General features: G+C 44.9%; 2 protein-coding genes across 2 annotated transcripts; one reads left to right on the top strand and one right to left on the bottom strand.

Annotated features, from left to right (window-relative positions):
- The first annotated feature begins 2,209 nt into the window (after nt 1–2,209).
- On the top strand, nt 2,210–3,847 carry LOC108801599 (E3 ubiquitin-protein ligase TRIM39-like). Its single transcript, XM_018573491.1, has one exon. The coding sequence runs from the start codon at nt 2,210–2,212 to the stop codon at nt 3,845–3,847; it is 1,638 nt and encodes a 545-aa protein (XP_018428993.1).
- A 9,451-nt stretch (nt 3,848–13,298) lies between these two features.
- On the bottom strand, nt 13,299–15,103 carry LOC108801598 (E3 ubiquitin-protein ligase TRIM39-like). The gene is made up of 2 exons (XM_018573490.1): nt 13,753–15,103; nt 13,299–13,447 (listed from the first exon to the last, which is right to left on the bottom strand). Exons 1-2 carry the CDS (start codon nt 15,101–15,103, stop codon nt 13,299–13,301), a joined length of 1,500 nt encoding a protein of 499 aa, XP_018428992.1.
- Nucleotides 15,104–15,625: the final 522 nt, after the last annotated feature.

The following is a 15,625-nucleotide window of genomic DNA, read 5'->3' as shown; positions in this document are numbered from 1 at the left end:
GGTAATTTGTAGGCTCTGGTACCTTGTCTGTTAAAAGTCTGTCCTACGAGATGTCACTGTGCTCAGGGCCGGATTTACTCTACCTGCTGCCCCAAGGCCAGGTTCCGCAATGCAAACCCCCCCCCACACACACACACACACACTTCAATGGAGAATGGCAACCGGGTGGCAGGTGCGGCAGGGTTAGTTTAAATTTTTTTATTGTTTATTTTTTTAAAACTTTTATTATCACTTTTTTATATTTTTTATTTTACCTTTTTAAACGTTTATTTATCTTATCATTTGCATTTTTATTTTTTAGAATTTGTTATCTTATTATTGTTTATTTTTAATGATTATTTTCTTTTTATTTTGTAATAATTATTTTCTTATTATTTTATACTTTTTAATCACCTTTATTTTTACCCCTGCCGCTCTGTTCACCGCATCGGCGGCCAGTGAGGAGACAGACTCAGCGGCGGAGCCCGGAAGACAGAGCCAGCAAGGAGAGAGGTAAGTGCAGGGGGGAGGGGCGGGTGGGAACGAACGAACAAGCACCGGCTTCCTTACACTACATTTAGCTCTGCTTTCCCAAAGCAGGGCTAAATGTAGAAAGCAACTTACCGCCCGGCACCCGGAACTGCATGTCCCGGGCGTCGGGGATTCCACACACGCTGCCACCCCTCTACACCCTGCCGCCAGGCCTCGGTGGCCTTGTGGGGAATCAGGCCCTGACTGTGCTTGTAGTTCTATTGTTTGCTTAATTGAGAGTTGTCGCTGACTTGTGATAGTGCCGTGTGACCTCTTTGGTTTGTTTCCTCTACATTGCCTTTGTTTCTACTTGGCTTGGAATGTTGTTGATCTGAAGCACAATCTAAAGTTTGTTGTAGAGGATCTTGGGGTTCAGCATCTGGGCCAAATACATTGCTGCATCTGCTCTGTTTACTAGCAGGGTACCACTGCTACGGCTATGGTGGCGTGGATGCGGCTTCTTTCTCTCTAGGTCTGCTTCTAGAAGGGCTTTCTACTTTTCTATAGATACCTCTTGCTGCACCTTCTCAGCCTCTAATCATGCCTTGCCTTTTTTTATCTGCATTTCTTGCTCAGCAAAGGCTGCTCTGGCTTTATGGTTGAATCAAGATTTATTTAAGTAGATCAAAAATACAATGAAACAATAATGTAAACAGACCAAAATGGCGAAAGGTTTTGAGAGACATAACTGAACATAGGACATATAAATTGTGTCATGTGTCATAAATCACAGAAGTATTAAATGATAAAATATCAAGTAAAGTAGGAACATTACTACAAGACACCAAGGCTATAAGTAGGAAGCTCAAAGAATGACATAAGAAATCACATATATAATTATATAGTTTAAGGTCTGGTAGAAGTAAATATACAAACAAGGGAAATGCTGTATGAAGAAGAGAAGGAGAGGAAGGCAAGATATAAAGAAAAGAAGAAAATGAGAGAAAGATAAGGAAAGAGATGACTGTAGATCTGACAACAAAATGGTGCAATGAGGGTATAAAAATCATGAAGAAACATCAAAGGTAAGTTAGGAACAGATATCGGGAGTTGCATCAGATACTGAAACATCCAGGTGCTGAGATAGGGAGGCAGAGAAAGAATACTGCACTCACAACGCCCAAATGGAATACAAACGATCATAAGACCCCATATCCATGGCCACAAGTTCTTCTATACACATGATGCTAATAATACTAATCTAGTGCAAGAGAGGAGGGGTCTCCATAGCATTCCAATAAAGCAGGGGCAGATGGAGGATCTCAGCAGGGCAGATTGTTAAGTTAGAATACCTTAAAATATATTGTTGGGTTTAGTTGCTGTTAATTGATTTTTAAAGTAATACTTGTTGAATATAGACAGAATTATAAGTTGTGTTTAAGTATTTTTTAAAATTCTAATTTACTTTAAAATGCCATATTGAAAATACCTAAAAAGCGGAATGCAAAATGCTGCAATAATATTTTTAATAAAACAAACAATTCGTTTGTTAGAGTGTAAAAAGCTTTAATAGTGTCTCCTAGGGAAAAAAAACACTTAACCCTTGCACTGAGGGTAAGTTTTTGATTTTCCTGGAGTTCATCCTTAATAATAGCTTGCTCTGGGTCTTTCCTGCCTCTGTAAGGATTCACTCTTAATAGCCTCCACCGTCTTTATGGAAATTGATTTTGAATTTTGTTTCTTCTTCATTGTTCCCAGAATGGCGTCTGCTGCTCTAGGAGATGAGCTGAGCTGCTCCATCTGCCTGAACCTTTATACGGAGCCGGTGTCCCTGAGGTGTGGACACAACTTCTGCCGGGACTGCATTGTGACTGCTCTGGATACACAGGAGGGGTCTGGAGTTTATACCTGTCCGGAGTGCAGAGAGGAGTCTGTGGAACGTCCTACAATGGAGAAGAACAGGAAGTTGTGTAACATTGTCGAAAACTTCAGATCTGCACAACCAACAGAGGAGAAAAGTGAGATCTTCTGTACGTATTGTGTGGATTCTCCAGCAGCAGCCATTAAGACTTGTGTGCAGTGTGAGACCTCTATGTGTGATAAGCACCTGACAGCCCACAACAAGACAGTGGACCATGTGTTGATGGAACCCACCACATCCTTCAGAAGTAAAAAATGTTCCATCCACAAGAAGCTTCTGGAGTATTACTGCTCCGAGGACGCCGTCTGCCTATGTGTGTCCTGCTGTCTGGTGGGGAAACATAAAGGGCATGAAGTGGAACTTCTAGAAGACGCTTTTGAGAAGAAGAAGGAGAAACTGAGAGGTGTTCTAGGAAAACTGACTATGAAGAGAAAAGCAACTGAGCAGAGAATTCAAAATCTACAGGACCACAAGAGGAAAGTCCATAAAAAAGAAGGTGATGAGAAGAAGAGAGTCACCGCCCTGTTTGAGGATTTCGGGAGACAGATGGAAGTCCAGCAACAGAAAGTCCTGAGTGAGATCTCCAGGCAGGTAGAGGAGGTCTCACTGTCAGTCATTGATCTTACCAAACAGTTGAAGATACATGAGGACAAGCTGTCCAAGAAAATGTGTCACATCGAGAAGATAAAAAATATGACCGACCCAATAACTGTCCTACAAGATGAGGAATCAGATACTGATGAAGTCCTACAAGATGAGGAATCGGATACTGATGAAGTCCTACAAGATCCGGGATCAGACACAGGTGACCGGAATGTGGAGGGATCTTCTGTTCGTGATCTGGATGATTTCATGATCTCACTTGTGTTGCACAGATCTATAACGGCTCTTATCACTAACATGCAATTAAAAAGCAACTTCTGTATCCAGGATTCACCGGATCTGCTACTGGATGAAAAGACTGCCCATGGATCTGTGACTTTATCCTATGACCTGAGAACAGCGTCCTACTCTGAAATATATAAGAAAAGACCAAAATTACCAGAGAGATTTACACAAGTCTTTCAGGTGATGAGTATGGAGAGCTTTTCCCATGGCAGACATTACTGGGAAGTAGAGGTCAGTGACTGTGGGGACTGGGATGTAGGTGTTTGCTATCCCAGTATAGAGAGAAAAGGAGAGGAGTCTTGTATTGGGTATAATAACAAGTCCTGGAGTTTCTGTATATATGAAAACAGTTATAATGTTATGCATGATTCTCAATCACAGGAGGTAAACGTTGAGTCTTCTGTGCAGAGATTGGGATTATATTTGGATTATGAAGCCGGCCGTCTGTCCTACTACCAGCTATGTGACCCCATCAGACATCTCCACACCTTCACCGCCACCTTCACCGAGCCCCTCCATGCTGCTTTCTATATAGGAAAAGCATGCTGGGTAAAGCTGGCATCTCTGGTATTTTCTATAAAACCGTAATTCACAATATATTATTATTTTGTTTTTGCATGTTGTGTCATCAATACAAAAAATAAAAATAGTAACAGCTGGGACAACTAAAGGACCAGAAAGATTTCATGACAACACTCCTAACGATGTGTGATCCCCTTCTATTATCTCTTATCATTGCTTAAATCTTTCTGTGATCAGAGGGACACCTTCTAGAACAATCATGTAGGGAATCCCACTGCACTCCTGACCGAGAATGCCCCAACTTCCAATAGGGGAGTGCTGTAATGACAGCGGATGGCGCCGCTGGATAAGATAAACAAAACAGTAAGTCACCAGCACTCCGAAGGTTCTCCAGGCTAAGTTCTTTTTATTCCATGTGTAACGTTGCATCACCACTTGATGATGTAACGTTACACATGGAATAAAAAGAACTTAGCCTGGAGAACCATTGGAGTGCTGGTGACTTACTGTTTGGTTTACCTTCTAGGACAAAGTATGTAGGAGAAGGACACACCACTGACACGCCCCGTCTATACAGGCCAGGAAATTATTATATCCCGAAAATGATAATGTTTTTTCACCACTACTTTTTACTTTACACAGAAATGTCGTCATTTAGAGGTTGTATAAAATCTATAGTTCAGTATAAACACTTTTCATAGTCAAATTGTACATTGTCTACTAGCATTTTAAAAATGAGGAAGCACACTGGCTTTATTGGTAGCATCAGCTCTATTCTACTTTACTCACTTGCAAGTATATGAGCCCTGATAATTGCACTAATGTCTCTATGCCTAGGTTGAGTTGGGGTGAGAGGATGAGCGGCCGCAGAACTTGCGTAGAATCGCACATCCTCTCCTCCCTCCTCTTCTATCTCGTTACTACGATCCCCTCCGAGACCACACTATGGAATACGTAGCATTATTTTTTATTTCATGTTGTTTGATTTTCGAAACGTTTTTGTTTTTTTTCAACAAATGATCTGAAGCCATATAAGACAATGCACATGATGTAAGACTCTGTATATTTCATGATCCATGATATCAGATATTGTGCTCGTGCATTCACGTACTGTACCACTGTACTTTTCTTTTGAAAAATAAAAAATTGTACATTGTTACAGACTTCTATCATACTTACCATCATTCAGTCCCGGTCCTGCCCACAGTGCACCCCGGGAATAGGGAGGTCACAACCAGACCCCTTGTATTAAATGGATTGGCCTATGCGAATCCCTCCTCTAATTCTGTGGGGACCGCCCACTTGCAGGTGATCAGGGGCTGCAAGTGGGCAGTCCCCACATAATGTGGGGTTTGAAGGCCTTATTAGGGTATTGGGCATGAGCAGTAACATGAAAAATGATGATCCTGGGACATGGCTCAGGACACAACATGTTCAAGACTGAGGTCCAATATGTGGGACCATCCTGGCAAATCTGGGACAGTTGGCATCTTATGCACCTTTGGATTGCATTTAGTTGCAAGTAGGATTTGATCACTTATATTGGTTTCGTTTGTGGTATAAATATAGCACGTATCACAATACCAAGCGCAGCACACTGGTTCACAGTTGGCATCTACAGTCTATACATCAGACTCAAAAGAGGAGTAAATTAGCTGGAAAGTGAGACAGACGGATTTGGTTCTTAAGGAGGGATGGTCCCTCCAGATCAGGGACCGTTGGGAGCTACATCTTCCATTTCTTCCAATCTTTATAATGTTACAATGTATACGGAGCGTACTTGTACTATTACTGCAGTGAGGTCCTCATGTATATCGGATGTATACTGATTTGTCTTATGATACCAATAAAGATATTAAAACAGAAATCAGCTTTTCAAAATGCAATAAACAATGTTAAAGTTTCAAAGCTTGTGTTGGATTTTTGTGATTTATGGTTTGGGGGAGATAAAAAAAGCTTAGATCACACGGCCACTGCGAGGAGCATTGTGTGTATATCATATGGCATCCTTCAATCGTACAGACCCTGTGTCTGCTATAGTTATAATTGCTTGTATGTCACGGGCTAAAGTTAGAGCCGAGCCAAACTCCAGGTCCAAAAATTTCCGTTCTTATATATTTCTCACGGGATTGTACAACAAGACACCCCAATACCTCCCGCACAGTAAGATACCGATCAATAACATGTTTCATCAGCTTCTCGACAGCTCTGAACCCGGAGACGGCCCTGTAGAAGTCTATGGGGCTGTAATGTGCAGGTGCGGCCAGCAGGGGGAGCATCATGGCTCTGGATGGAAACAATAGCGGAACGGTGCCCATCAGATCTCAGTAAGCACGGATCTACAGAGGGGGAGGGTGGGATTGTTTAAGTCTGGTATGGAAGGGGGAAAAACGGATAAATGCACTTTGTTTCAAAGTGCACTTGTCCTTTAAATGCCCTGTTTACATCTGTGCGCTGCATTAACTCCCTTCATTTGAATGGAATGCCTAATAAACCAATTAAAATATAAAAAGAATGCATCAGTTTTAGCAATGCAGCGCTCCACAATGCATGATAGTGCATGACCGGGTGTAGCAATGCTGGTGCATTTGGAAGGTGCGTTGGGGTGCCATTCAGCAATGCAGCAGCATAAAAGTGGGAATCGGGTACTCGCTGGTACCGATACTAGCATGGAGGCAATCAGGAAGCCAAACGGCGGGTCATTACCTGCCGCCCGCCTTCTTGATTGGCCGGACAGCTGTCTCCATGCAGTTTGGCTGGCTCCATGCTGATTGGCCGGGAAGCCGGCATCCCAGCCAACTAGGATGGAGTCAGCTTCCTGGCCAATCAGGAGGTGGGTAATTAACAGCAGCCTGGCTTCCTGTTTGGCCAGGAAGCTGGCTACATGCGGTTTCGCTGGCTCCATGCTAATTGGCTGTGAAGTTGGCTTCTAGGCCAATTAGCATCAAGCCGGCTTCCCGGCCAATCAGGAGGTGGGTCATTACCCGCCGTCCGGCTTCCTGTTTGGCCCAGGAGTCGGCTACATGCTTCCTCGTCACATGGTGGTCATTACACGCCGCCCAGCTTCCCGGCTAATAACTTAATGGGACTTCGGGTATCGGTACTCTGTATCGGTGTCCTCCTTACCATCCTGTCTTGAATTGTATTGTAATTGTAATGTCTTCCTTACATTGTAAAGCACTTCGCAAACTGTTGGCGCTTTATAAATACTAAATAATAATAATAATAATAATCGGTGCACCCGTAATTTCTATGCTTCACAGGTGAAAGATCTTCGGGGTAATTACCTCATATGTCCGAGCCAGCCAACCACAGCCGGCAATACACCTGCATCACAACTATAGAAAAACATATTGCCACAGCCAGTAAGAAGAACCCCCCAAACATTCTTCTAATATATAAACAGTAAAAAGGTAATAAAAGATGAACACGAGACCCCCTGGCCAAGCTCCGTGTCCCCGTGTTGGTCAGGCAGTGTGTTCTTGTATGGAATATAAGAAACAATACGTCGGCAGAACAACTAGGAGACTATGAGATCATATCAGAGACCACTTATCCCACATGAGGACACAGAACAATCAGACTCTTGATACGTGCAGCAGCCTGGCGGAGGCTGGTCATCCAACTAGCTTTCTCAATTCAGAATGACAAGTAATAGGCCAAGGTAACTTGGCCGTGTTTGTGGGAGGAGTTGCGGCGGCTCTCCTCCCCTTAAGAAGGGGGACAGGGAGCTCCTAGGCACGTCACGGCGAGGTCGCGCTTGACCCTCCCACCCTTCTTCAGGTTCTATCATTTCACTAGAGCGTGCCCCCTTATTTGGCACGCTGACCATAAAATCATGGCACACATCAGGTTGGTATCAGTAGGGGTCATGAAGACTTCGGAAGCCTAAGTAACTCTGACCACAACTGAGAAAGCTGGTCGGATGACCGGCGAAACGTCTTCAAGAACAAACACAGCAAGTCCAGTTCCCTTGATGTATTATTTACAGAGATACCATGAGCTGGATGAATGAGAAACCTTCACAGAGATAAGAGGTATTGTTCACTTCCTGAAAGTATCAGCCGTGGGAAGAGGAGAGCTATTCCTTCACATAGTACGGTCAGTATGGCGTACACCATATTGTGGTGTACGCCAGGCACATGCGCTGCAGTGCATTGTTAGAACGCATTGCAGTGCATGATTTTTTTTCTTTTGTAAAAAAACATTCATTTAACTGTGGCAGCGCATGGCAAAGCTTTGTGACGCATTGCCGTGCGTTGTGATACCTTGTGTTTTTGAAACTGGGTTTTTTTTTGTTCCCTCGCCTCTTAAGGATTGACCACAAGTCAATGGGATTAAGGTCTGGGGAGTTTCCTGGCCATGGACCCAAAATTTCAATGTTTTGTTCCCCGAGCCACTTGGCTATCACTTTTGCTTTATGGCAAGGCGCTCCATCATGCTGGAAAAGGCACCAAACTGTTCTTGAATGCTTGGGAGAAGTTGCTCTTGGAGGATGTTTTTGTTCCATTCTCTATTTGCTCACCTTTTCTTCTCCGGACACGGTATTTTCCGGATGCCCCAAACAATGGGAAAGGGGATTCATCAGAGACAATGGGGGTTGATTTACTAACCTTATAAACATGCCACGCACATGTATACACCTCTGTAGTGTGTTCTCTCCCAGCATGATCTATGGGTGGAATCTAGACACCTTTATAGTGTGTACACACCCAGCAGGTGTGTTGTGCAAAGCCCTGCATGAATTGCAAGGTGATGTTGTGTAAATTAGCTCTATGTTGTGTTGCTTGCGTTGATGAATGCAGGAATGTAAATGCATGAGCTAACCATTTTTGTCTAAACTGTGAAGCAGCATTATATATGCATCATGTGCATGATTTTTCCATATATGGCATTAGTGGAAATATGCTTTTAGAGACTTTTTGGTTGATAAATAAGTTTTGCTGTGTGAAAATCACACGCACCTGGTGCGTGCGTGTGTTTAGGTTAGTAAATCACCCCCAATGACTTCCCCCAGTCATCATCAGTCCAGTCCCTGTACCTTCTGCAGAATATCAGTCTGTCCCGGATGTTTTTCCTGGAGAGAAGCGGCTTCTTTGCTGCCCTTCCTGACACCGCGCCATCCTCCAAAAGTCTTCACCTCACTGCGTGCAGATGTACTCACACCCGCCTGCTGCCATTCCTGAGCAAGCTCTGCACTGGTGGTGTCCCGGTCCCGCAGCTGAATCAACTTTAGGAGACGGTCCTTTGCCGGACTTTCTTGGGCGCCCCGATCCCGCAGCTGAATCAACTTTAGGAGACGGTCCCTTGCCGGACTTTCTTGGGCGCCCCGAAGCCTTCTTCACAACAATTGAACCTCTCTCCTTGAAGTTCTTGGTGATCCGATAAATGTTGTTTTAGGTGCAATCTTATTAGCAGCCATATCCTGGCCTGTGAATCCCTTTTTGTGCTACGCAATGACGACTGCACGTGTTCCTTGCAGGTGACCATCAGAGTTAGAACAATGATTTCAAGCACCACCCTCCTTGTAAAGCTTCCAGTCTGTTATTCCTAAGCTGGCCATACACCTTACAACCATTGCACGACTTTGGCTGTGCGATGGTTGTAGGGTCATTAAAATCTCGTATGACCTGCCCATCTTGGACAGGCAGATCGTACTTGCGATCATCGCAAGCCTTACCCGCTGAGGGGAGGGCTTCCGATGATTCCAATGCTGAGCGGGCAGTGCGCGCTTGCGCACACTGGCCCGTTCGGCATTTGTCTTCCGGGCATGCCACTGACCCGCCGAAAATCTGACGTTATTCGGCGGGTTTTCAAGCGTGCTCGGAAGACAAAAGACATGCGACCGTACAGTAGAAGCGGTCGCACGCCTTCCATACACCTGCCGATTATCGTACAATCGCGGGATGACCCATGATTATCGTACGATAATCGGCAGGTGTATGGCCATCTTAACTCAATCAGCATGACAGAGTGGTCTCCAACCTTGTCCTCATCAGCACTGACACCTGTGTTAAGGTGCCCATACACCTTACAATTATCTGCAGATTTTCAGTGGTCAGATGGAAAAAGTGCAACAGATTGGCCCAGGTGGAGATTACTCCATCCACACAGTTAAGTGTAGATGGAGGAATCTGTTGCACCTTTTCCATCTGACCAGAGAAAATCTGCAGATTAGGGATGTCCTGATACCCCTTTTTTAAGACCAAGTACAAGTACTTCCCCTCATGTACTTGCCGATACCAATTACCGATACTTTTTCTTAAAGGGGCAGGTGACATTTAAAAAAAAAAAAACAATAGACTAACGATTTTAGGCCAATTTGTTTATGATTATGAAGAACTTTAATTAAAGACTGTTTTAGAACAATAAAACATTGAAACTATTCATGTTTTCAACCGCGATCGTGTGGGACCGCCCAGGCGGTATTGCAGCGGGAGACAGCGCAATCTGCCTGGCGCGAATGGAGTGCCATTAGAAAGGTGACAGAGCCAATCACAGCTCCATTAGAAAATAATGGCACTGCCAGCGAAATCGGCGGTGGTGTGCGATTCCGTGACCGCCCAGCCATCTGCTTGGTTTCGTGCACGATGAACGGGCGGTCACGGATTGCACACCACCGCCGATTTCGCTGGCAGTGCCATTATTTTCTAATGGTCCCGCCGCTCCACGCCTCCCGCCGTCACCGCTCCACGCCTCCCGCCGCTCCACGCCTCCCGCCGTCACCGCTCCACGCCCTCTGTTCTCGTCTGCCCGGCACTATATGTCCCGGGCGTCGGGCAATACGAAATCAACACTGATGCGCAAGCATTGGCGTTAGGTACCGGGGCATTTTCACATGTACAAGTACTTGTGAAAATGCCCTGTATCGGAAGCTAGCACATTTCCATGGCAAAGAGGGACTTTGATCTGATCACTCTTCATAACATTCTGGAGTATATGCAAATTGCCATCACAGGGGTGTGGAAATTTTAGAAAAAACTACTTGTCCAAGGACTAAAGCGGGGGCCGAATCTACTTGTCCCTCATGACAATCTACTTGTCCTGATACAAAAAAATTATTTTAACCAAAACCGTATTTAGTAGTGCTAAGAAGCGCTTCTCATTGGTCAGTGCCGTCAGGTGACCGCGTTGACAAACGAGTGCTTGCAATTTGCGAGCGGAATTCAGAATACATGGAACAGGTACAGATAGTACATCCGTACTGGTGGACGGGAAGGACCGTTTGCCGAAAGGTAAGTATAGTGGGAGGGAGATTTGTGCGGGTAATTCCATTTCCCCAAATTACTTGGGAAAGTGAATTTACCCTTTAGGGTTGGTGCAGACTTGGGGATTCCCAGGGTGTGCGATCGTGTGCGGTTGCATCCGCATGTATGGGGGTTACATCTGCGTGGCAATCGCTGAAAAAAAGGTAGATGTACCTATTTTCCCGACATGCACCGCGCAGTGTTTTCAACCGTGATCGCCCGCGGCGGTATTGCAGCAGGAAAACGCGCACTCTGCCTGGCACGACTGGGGTGTCATTAAAAAATAATGGCGCTGACAGCACGATCGGCGGTGGTGTGCGATTCCGTAACCACCCAGCCATCCGCTAGGTTTCGTGCATGATGACCGTGCAGTCACGGACCGCACACCACTGCCGATCGCACACAACTGCCGATCTAGCTGGCAGTGCCATTATTTTCTAATGACACCCCAGTTGTGCCAGGCAGATTGTGCATTTTCCTGCTGCAATACCGCCCTGCCCGAGCGGTTGCACACGATTGCAGTTGAAAACACTGCGTGTTCGCATGCAGATGGTGACAGCGGGGCTGGTTTTCATTTTTTAAATTTTTATTTACTTTGTAAACATTTTTCATTTGTTTGTTTAATTTCCCTTAATCACCTTTTTATTTAGTTAAATTTTTAATTATTATTTTTTACTTTTTCATTTTAACTATTTAAAAAAAAAAAAACTTAACTGTATTGCTATCGCACAGGGAATAATAATCCCGTGTGATAGCATTTGGAGGTGACAGGTACTCTTTATTGACCCTGTCACCTCCAACACAGGAGTTCTAGCACAGCACTGTTGCTAGAACTCCTGTGATAGGAACGAGCAGCGGCCGCCGGGGCGCCTGTTACAGCTCCACCGTCCGGCTTTGTCACGGGTCCACGCCCTCCGCTCCGTCCCCAGCGCTCCGTCCACGGCCCCCGCTCCGTCCACGGCCCCCGCTCTCGGCGCTCCACGCCCCCTGCTCGCAGCGCCGCTCTCGGCGCTCGTTTAAGCAAAATTAACTTTGTGAAAATTAATATTTGTGTCTCTCAAAACTTTTGGCCAGGACTGTATAGCGGACACAGGGTCTGTCTGATTGAAGTCTGCCATATGATATACACACAATGCTCCTCGCAGTGGACGTGTGATCCAAGATTTTTTTGAATTTTCTCCCCCAAACCATAAAATCACAAAATTCCAACACAAGCTTTGAAACGTTAACATTGTTTATTGCATTTTGAAAAGCTGAATTCTGTTTTTATATCTTTATTAGTATCACAAGACAAATCAGTATACATCGGATATACATGAGGATCTCACTGCAGTAATAGTACAAGTACGCTCCGTATACATTGTAACATTATAAAGATTCTGTAACAAGTTCGGACATATCAGTGAGAAGATATATAAAATATTCACCTAGGTGGCGCTAACGAGCGTGGGAAAGTCCTATACTTGTCAGCGCCATCTGGGGGCACTACCGCCATGCAAATGTTTATAAAGGAACCCAATAATAGGTCGGTGTTCGCTATAGTGACACATTGCAGTTATTAGCGGCTGTGTTTACCAATGAAAGAGAGATAAAAGTAAAAAGTGGGAAATGGAAGACGACTTAGCTTCCAACAGTCCCCGATTTGGAGGGATCGTCCCTACTTCTGAACCGAATCCCTCCTTCCAGCTAATTTTTCCCCTCTTATAGACCATAGATGCCAGTTGTCCCAGGACAGTCCCGCATCTTGCACCTCAGCTCTGATGGTGGTGTGTCCTGGGCCATGTCCCAAATGTCACCATTTTTGAAATGACTGCTCATGACCAATCACCCAATAAGGCATTCACTGGAGTGATCGGAGCCTGAAAGTGGGCGGTCCCCACATAATTAGAGTAGGAATTTGGGTAGGCCAATCCATTAATACGGGTCTGTTGGGACCTCCCTATTACTGGGATAGACTGTGGGTGGGACCAGGACTGAATTGATGGTAAATACGATAGTTGTCTGGGGAAATGTGCGATTTGGCTAACACAAGTGTTTATACTGCACTACAGATTGTATATCACCTCTAAATGACGGAAGTTCTGATTCTGAAAATGCCGTGTAAAGGAAAAAGGTAATTGTGGAAAAAAAAAGAATAATTTTCGGCATATAATTATTTCCTAGCCTGTATAGAGGGGGTGCGTCCTTCTCCTACATACTATGTCCTAAAAGGTGTCCCTCTCTCTGATCACAGAAAGATTTAAGGAATGATAAGAGATAATAGAAGGGGATCACATATCGTTGGGAATGTTGTCAGGAACTCTTTCTGGTAATATCGGTTTATCTTCTACGTTCAGTGGTGTTTTAGTTGTCTCAGCTGTTACTATTTCCAGGATTATTCCACCCTCCTTATTGTAGTGATCACACAAAATGCAGAAAACTAGAAATAAATTGTAAATTATGGTTTTACAGACAATAAGGGAGATGCCAGCTTTACCCAGCCTCCCTCCCATACATACAAAGCAGCATGGAGGGGCTCAGTGAAGGTGGCGGTGAAGGTGTGGAGGTGTTTGATGGGGTCACATAGCTGGTAGTAGGACAGACGGCCAGCTTCATAATCCAGATATACTCCCAATCTCTGCACAGAAGACTCAACGTTTACCTTCTGTGATTGACAGTCATGCATAGCTTTATAACTGTTATCATATATACAGAAACTCCAGGACTTGTTATTACGCCCAATACCAGACTCATCTCCTTCTCTCTCTATACTGGGATAGCAAACACCCACATCCCAGTCCCCACAGTCACTGACCTCTACTTCCCAGTAATGTCTCCCATTGGAAAAGCTCTCCATACTCATCCCCTGATAGTATTCTGCAAATCTCTCTGGTAATTCTGGTCTTTCCTGATATATTTCAGAGTAGGACGCTGTTCTCAGGTCATCAGATAAAGTCACAGATATATGGGCAGTCTTTTCATCCAGTAGCAGATCCGGTGAATCCTGGATACAGAAGTTGCTTTTTAATTGCATGTTAGTGATAAGAGCCGTTATAGATCTGTGCAACACAAGTGAGATCATGAAATCATCCAGATCACGCACAGAAGATCCCTCCACATTCCGGCCACCTGTGTGTGATCCCGGATCTTGTAGGACTTCATCAGAATCTGAGACCTGATCTTGTAGGACTTCCTCAGTATACGATTCCTCATCTTGTAGGACAGTTATTGGGTCGGTCATGTTACATATCTTCTCAATGTCACAAATTTTCTGGGACAACTCATCCTTCTGCGTCTCCAACTGTTTGGTAAGATCAATGACTGACAGTGAGACTTCCTCTTCCTGCCTGGAGATCTCACTCAGGACTCTCTGTTCCTGGACCTCCAGCTGTCTCCTGAAATCCTCAAACAGGGCGCTGACTCTCTTCTTCTCATCACCTTCTTTTGTTTGGACTTCCCTCTTGTGGTCCTGTAGATCTTGAATGTTCTGCTCAGTTGCCTCTCTCTTCATAGTTAGTTTTTCTAGGACACCTTTCAGCTTCTCCTTCTTCTTCTTAAAAGCCTCTTCCAGAAGTTCCACTTCATGCCCTTTATGTTTCCCCACCAGACAGCAGGACACACATAGGCAGACAGCGTCCTCGGAGCAGTAATACTCCAGAAGCTTCTTGTGGATGGAACATTTTTTACTACTGAAGGATGTGGTGGGTTCCATCAACACATGGTCCACTGTCTTGTTGTGGGCTGTCAGGGGGTTATCACACATAGAGGTCTCACAGTGCACACAAGTCTTAATGGCTGCTGCTGGAGAATCCACACAATACGTACAGAAGATCTCACTTTTCTCCTCTTTTGGTTGTGTAGATCTAAAATTTTCCATGATATTACTCAGCTTCCTGTTCTTCACCAGGGTAGGACGTTCCACAGACTCCTCTCTGCACTCCGGACAGGTATAAACTCCAGACCCCTCCTGTGTATCCAGAGCAGTCACAATGCAGTCCTGGCAGAAGTTGTGTCCACACCACAGGAACACCGGCTCCGTATAAAGGTTCAGGCAGATGGAGCAGCTCAGCTCCTCTTCTAGAGCAGCAGACGCCATTCTGGGAACAATGAGGGAGAAATTAAACTGAAAATTGTTTTGCAGTAAGAGCAGAGTCATATCTGCAAAGAAATGCTCCTATGGTGTCCCGCCCTGCTCCTGGCCACCAGTAACATTATATGTTGTCAGGAGCTCGCCAGAACATCTGCCAGAGCATCCTATGTTGCCAGCTGCCCAGCGGGGAGATGTGTATGGACCATACACATTTCCCCGCTTGGTGGTGGGGGTAGAAAAAAAAGCTCTCTCCATGGGTTGGTGAACCTTCGCTGACCCACTGAGTGGCGCCCAGGGCATGTAGCATACCCTGGATATGCCACTGATTAGGACGGTGGAGGCTTCACCAGTTAAGCCTTATGGGAGGACATAAAAACCCAAAGCAAGATAGTTTTACTTATTGTTCCTTAAAGAAGAGCTAGTGGGACTACCCCTGAACTGCACGGGATAGGAGCTTGCCTTCGGTAGGGGACATTATTCAATTGTTATCATTTTAAACCTATTAAAGTTATACACTAAAAAAATATT

Source organism: Nanorana parkeri, unplaced genomic scaffold, assembly GCF_000935625.1.
Source record: "Nanorana parkeri isolate BGI_ZX_2015 unplaced genomic scaffold, ASM93562v1 scaffold2399, whole genome shotgun sequence".
Lineage (NCBI taxonomy): Eukaryota > Metazoa > Chordata > Amphibia > Anura > Dicroglossidae > Nanorana > Nanorana parkeri.
Note: the sequence above shows the minus strand (reverse complement) of the source record. Positions and strands in the feature narration are given on the sequence as shown.

Coding starts and splice junctions, on each gene's coding strand:
- LOC108801599 (XM_018573491.1), top strand. CDS start 2,210: ATGGCGTCTGCTGCTCTAGGAGATGAGCTGAGCTGCTCCATCTGCCTG.
- LOC108801598 (XM_018573490.1), bottom strand. CDS start 15,103: ATGGCGTCTGCTGCTCTAGAAGAGGAGCTGAGCTGCTCCATCTGCCTG. Junction 13,448..13,752: donor GAGAGAAGGAGATGAGTCTG/GTATTGGGCGTA, acceptor ATTTATTTCTAG/TTTTCTGCATTTTGTGTGAT.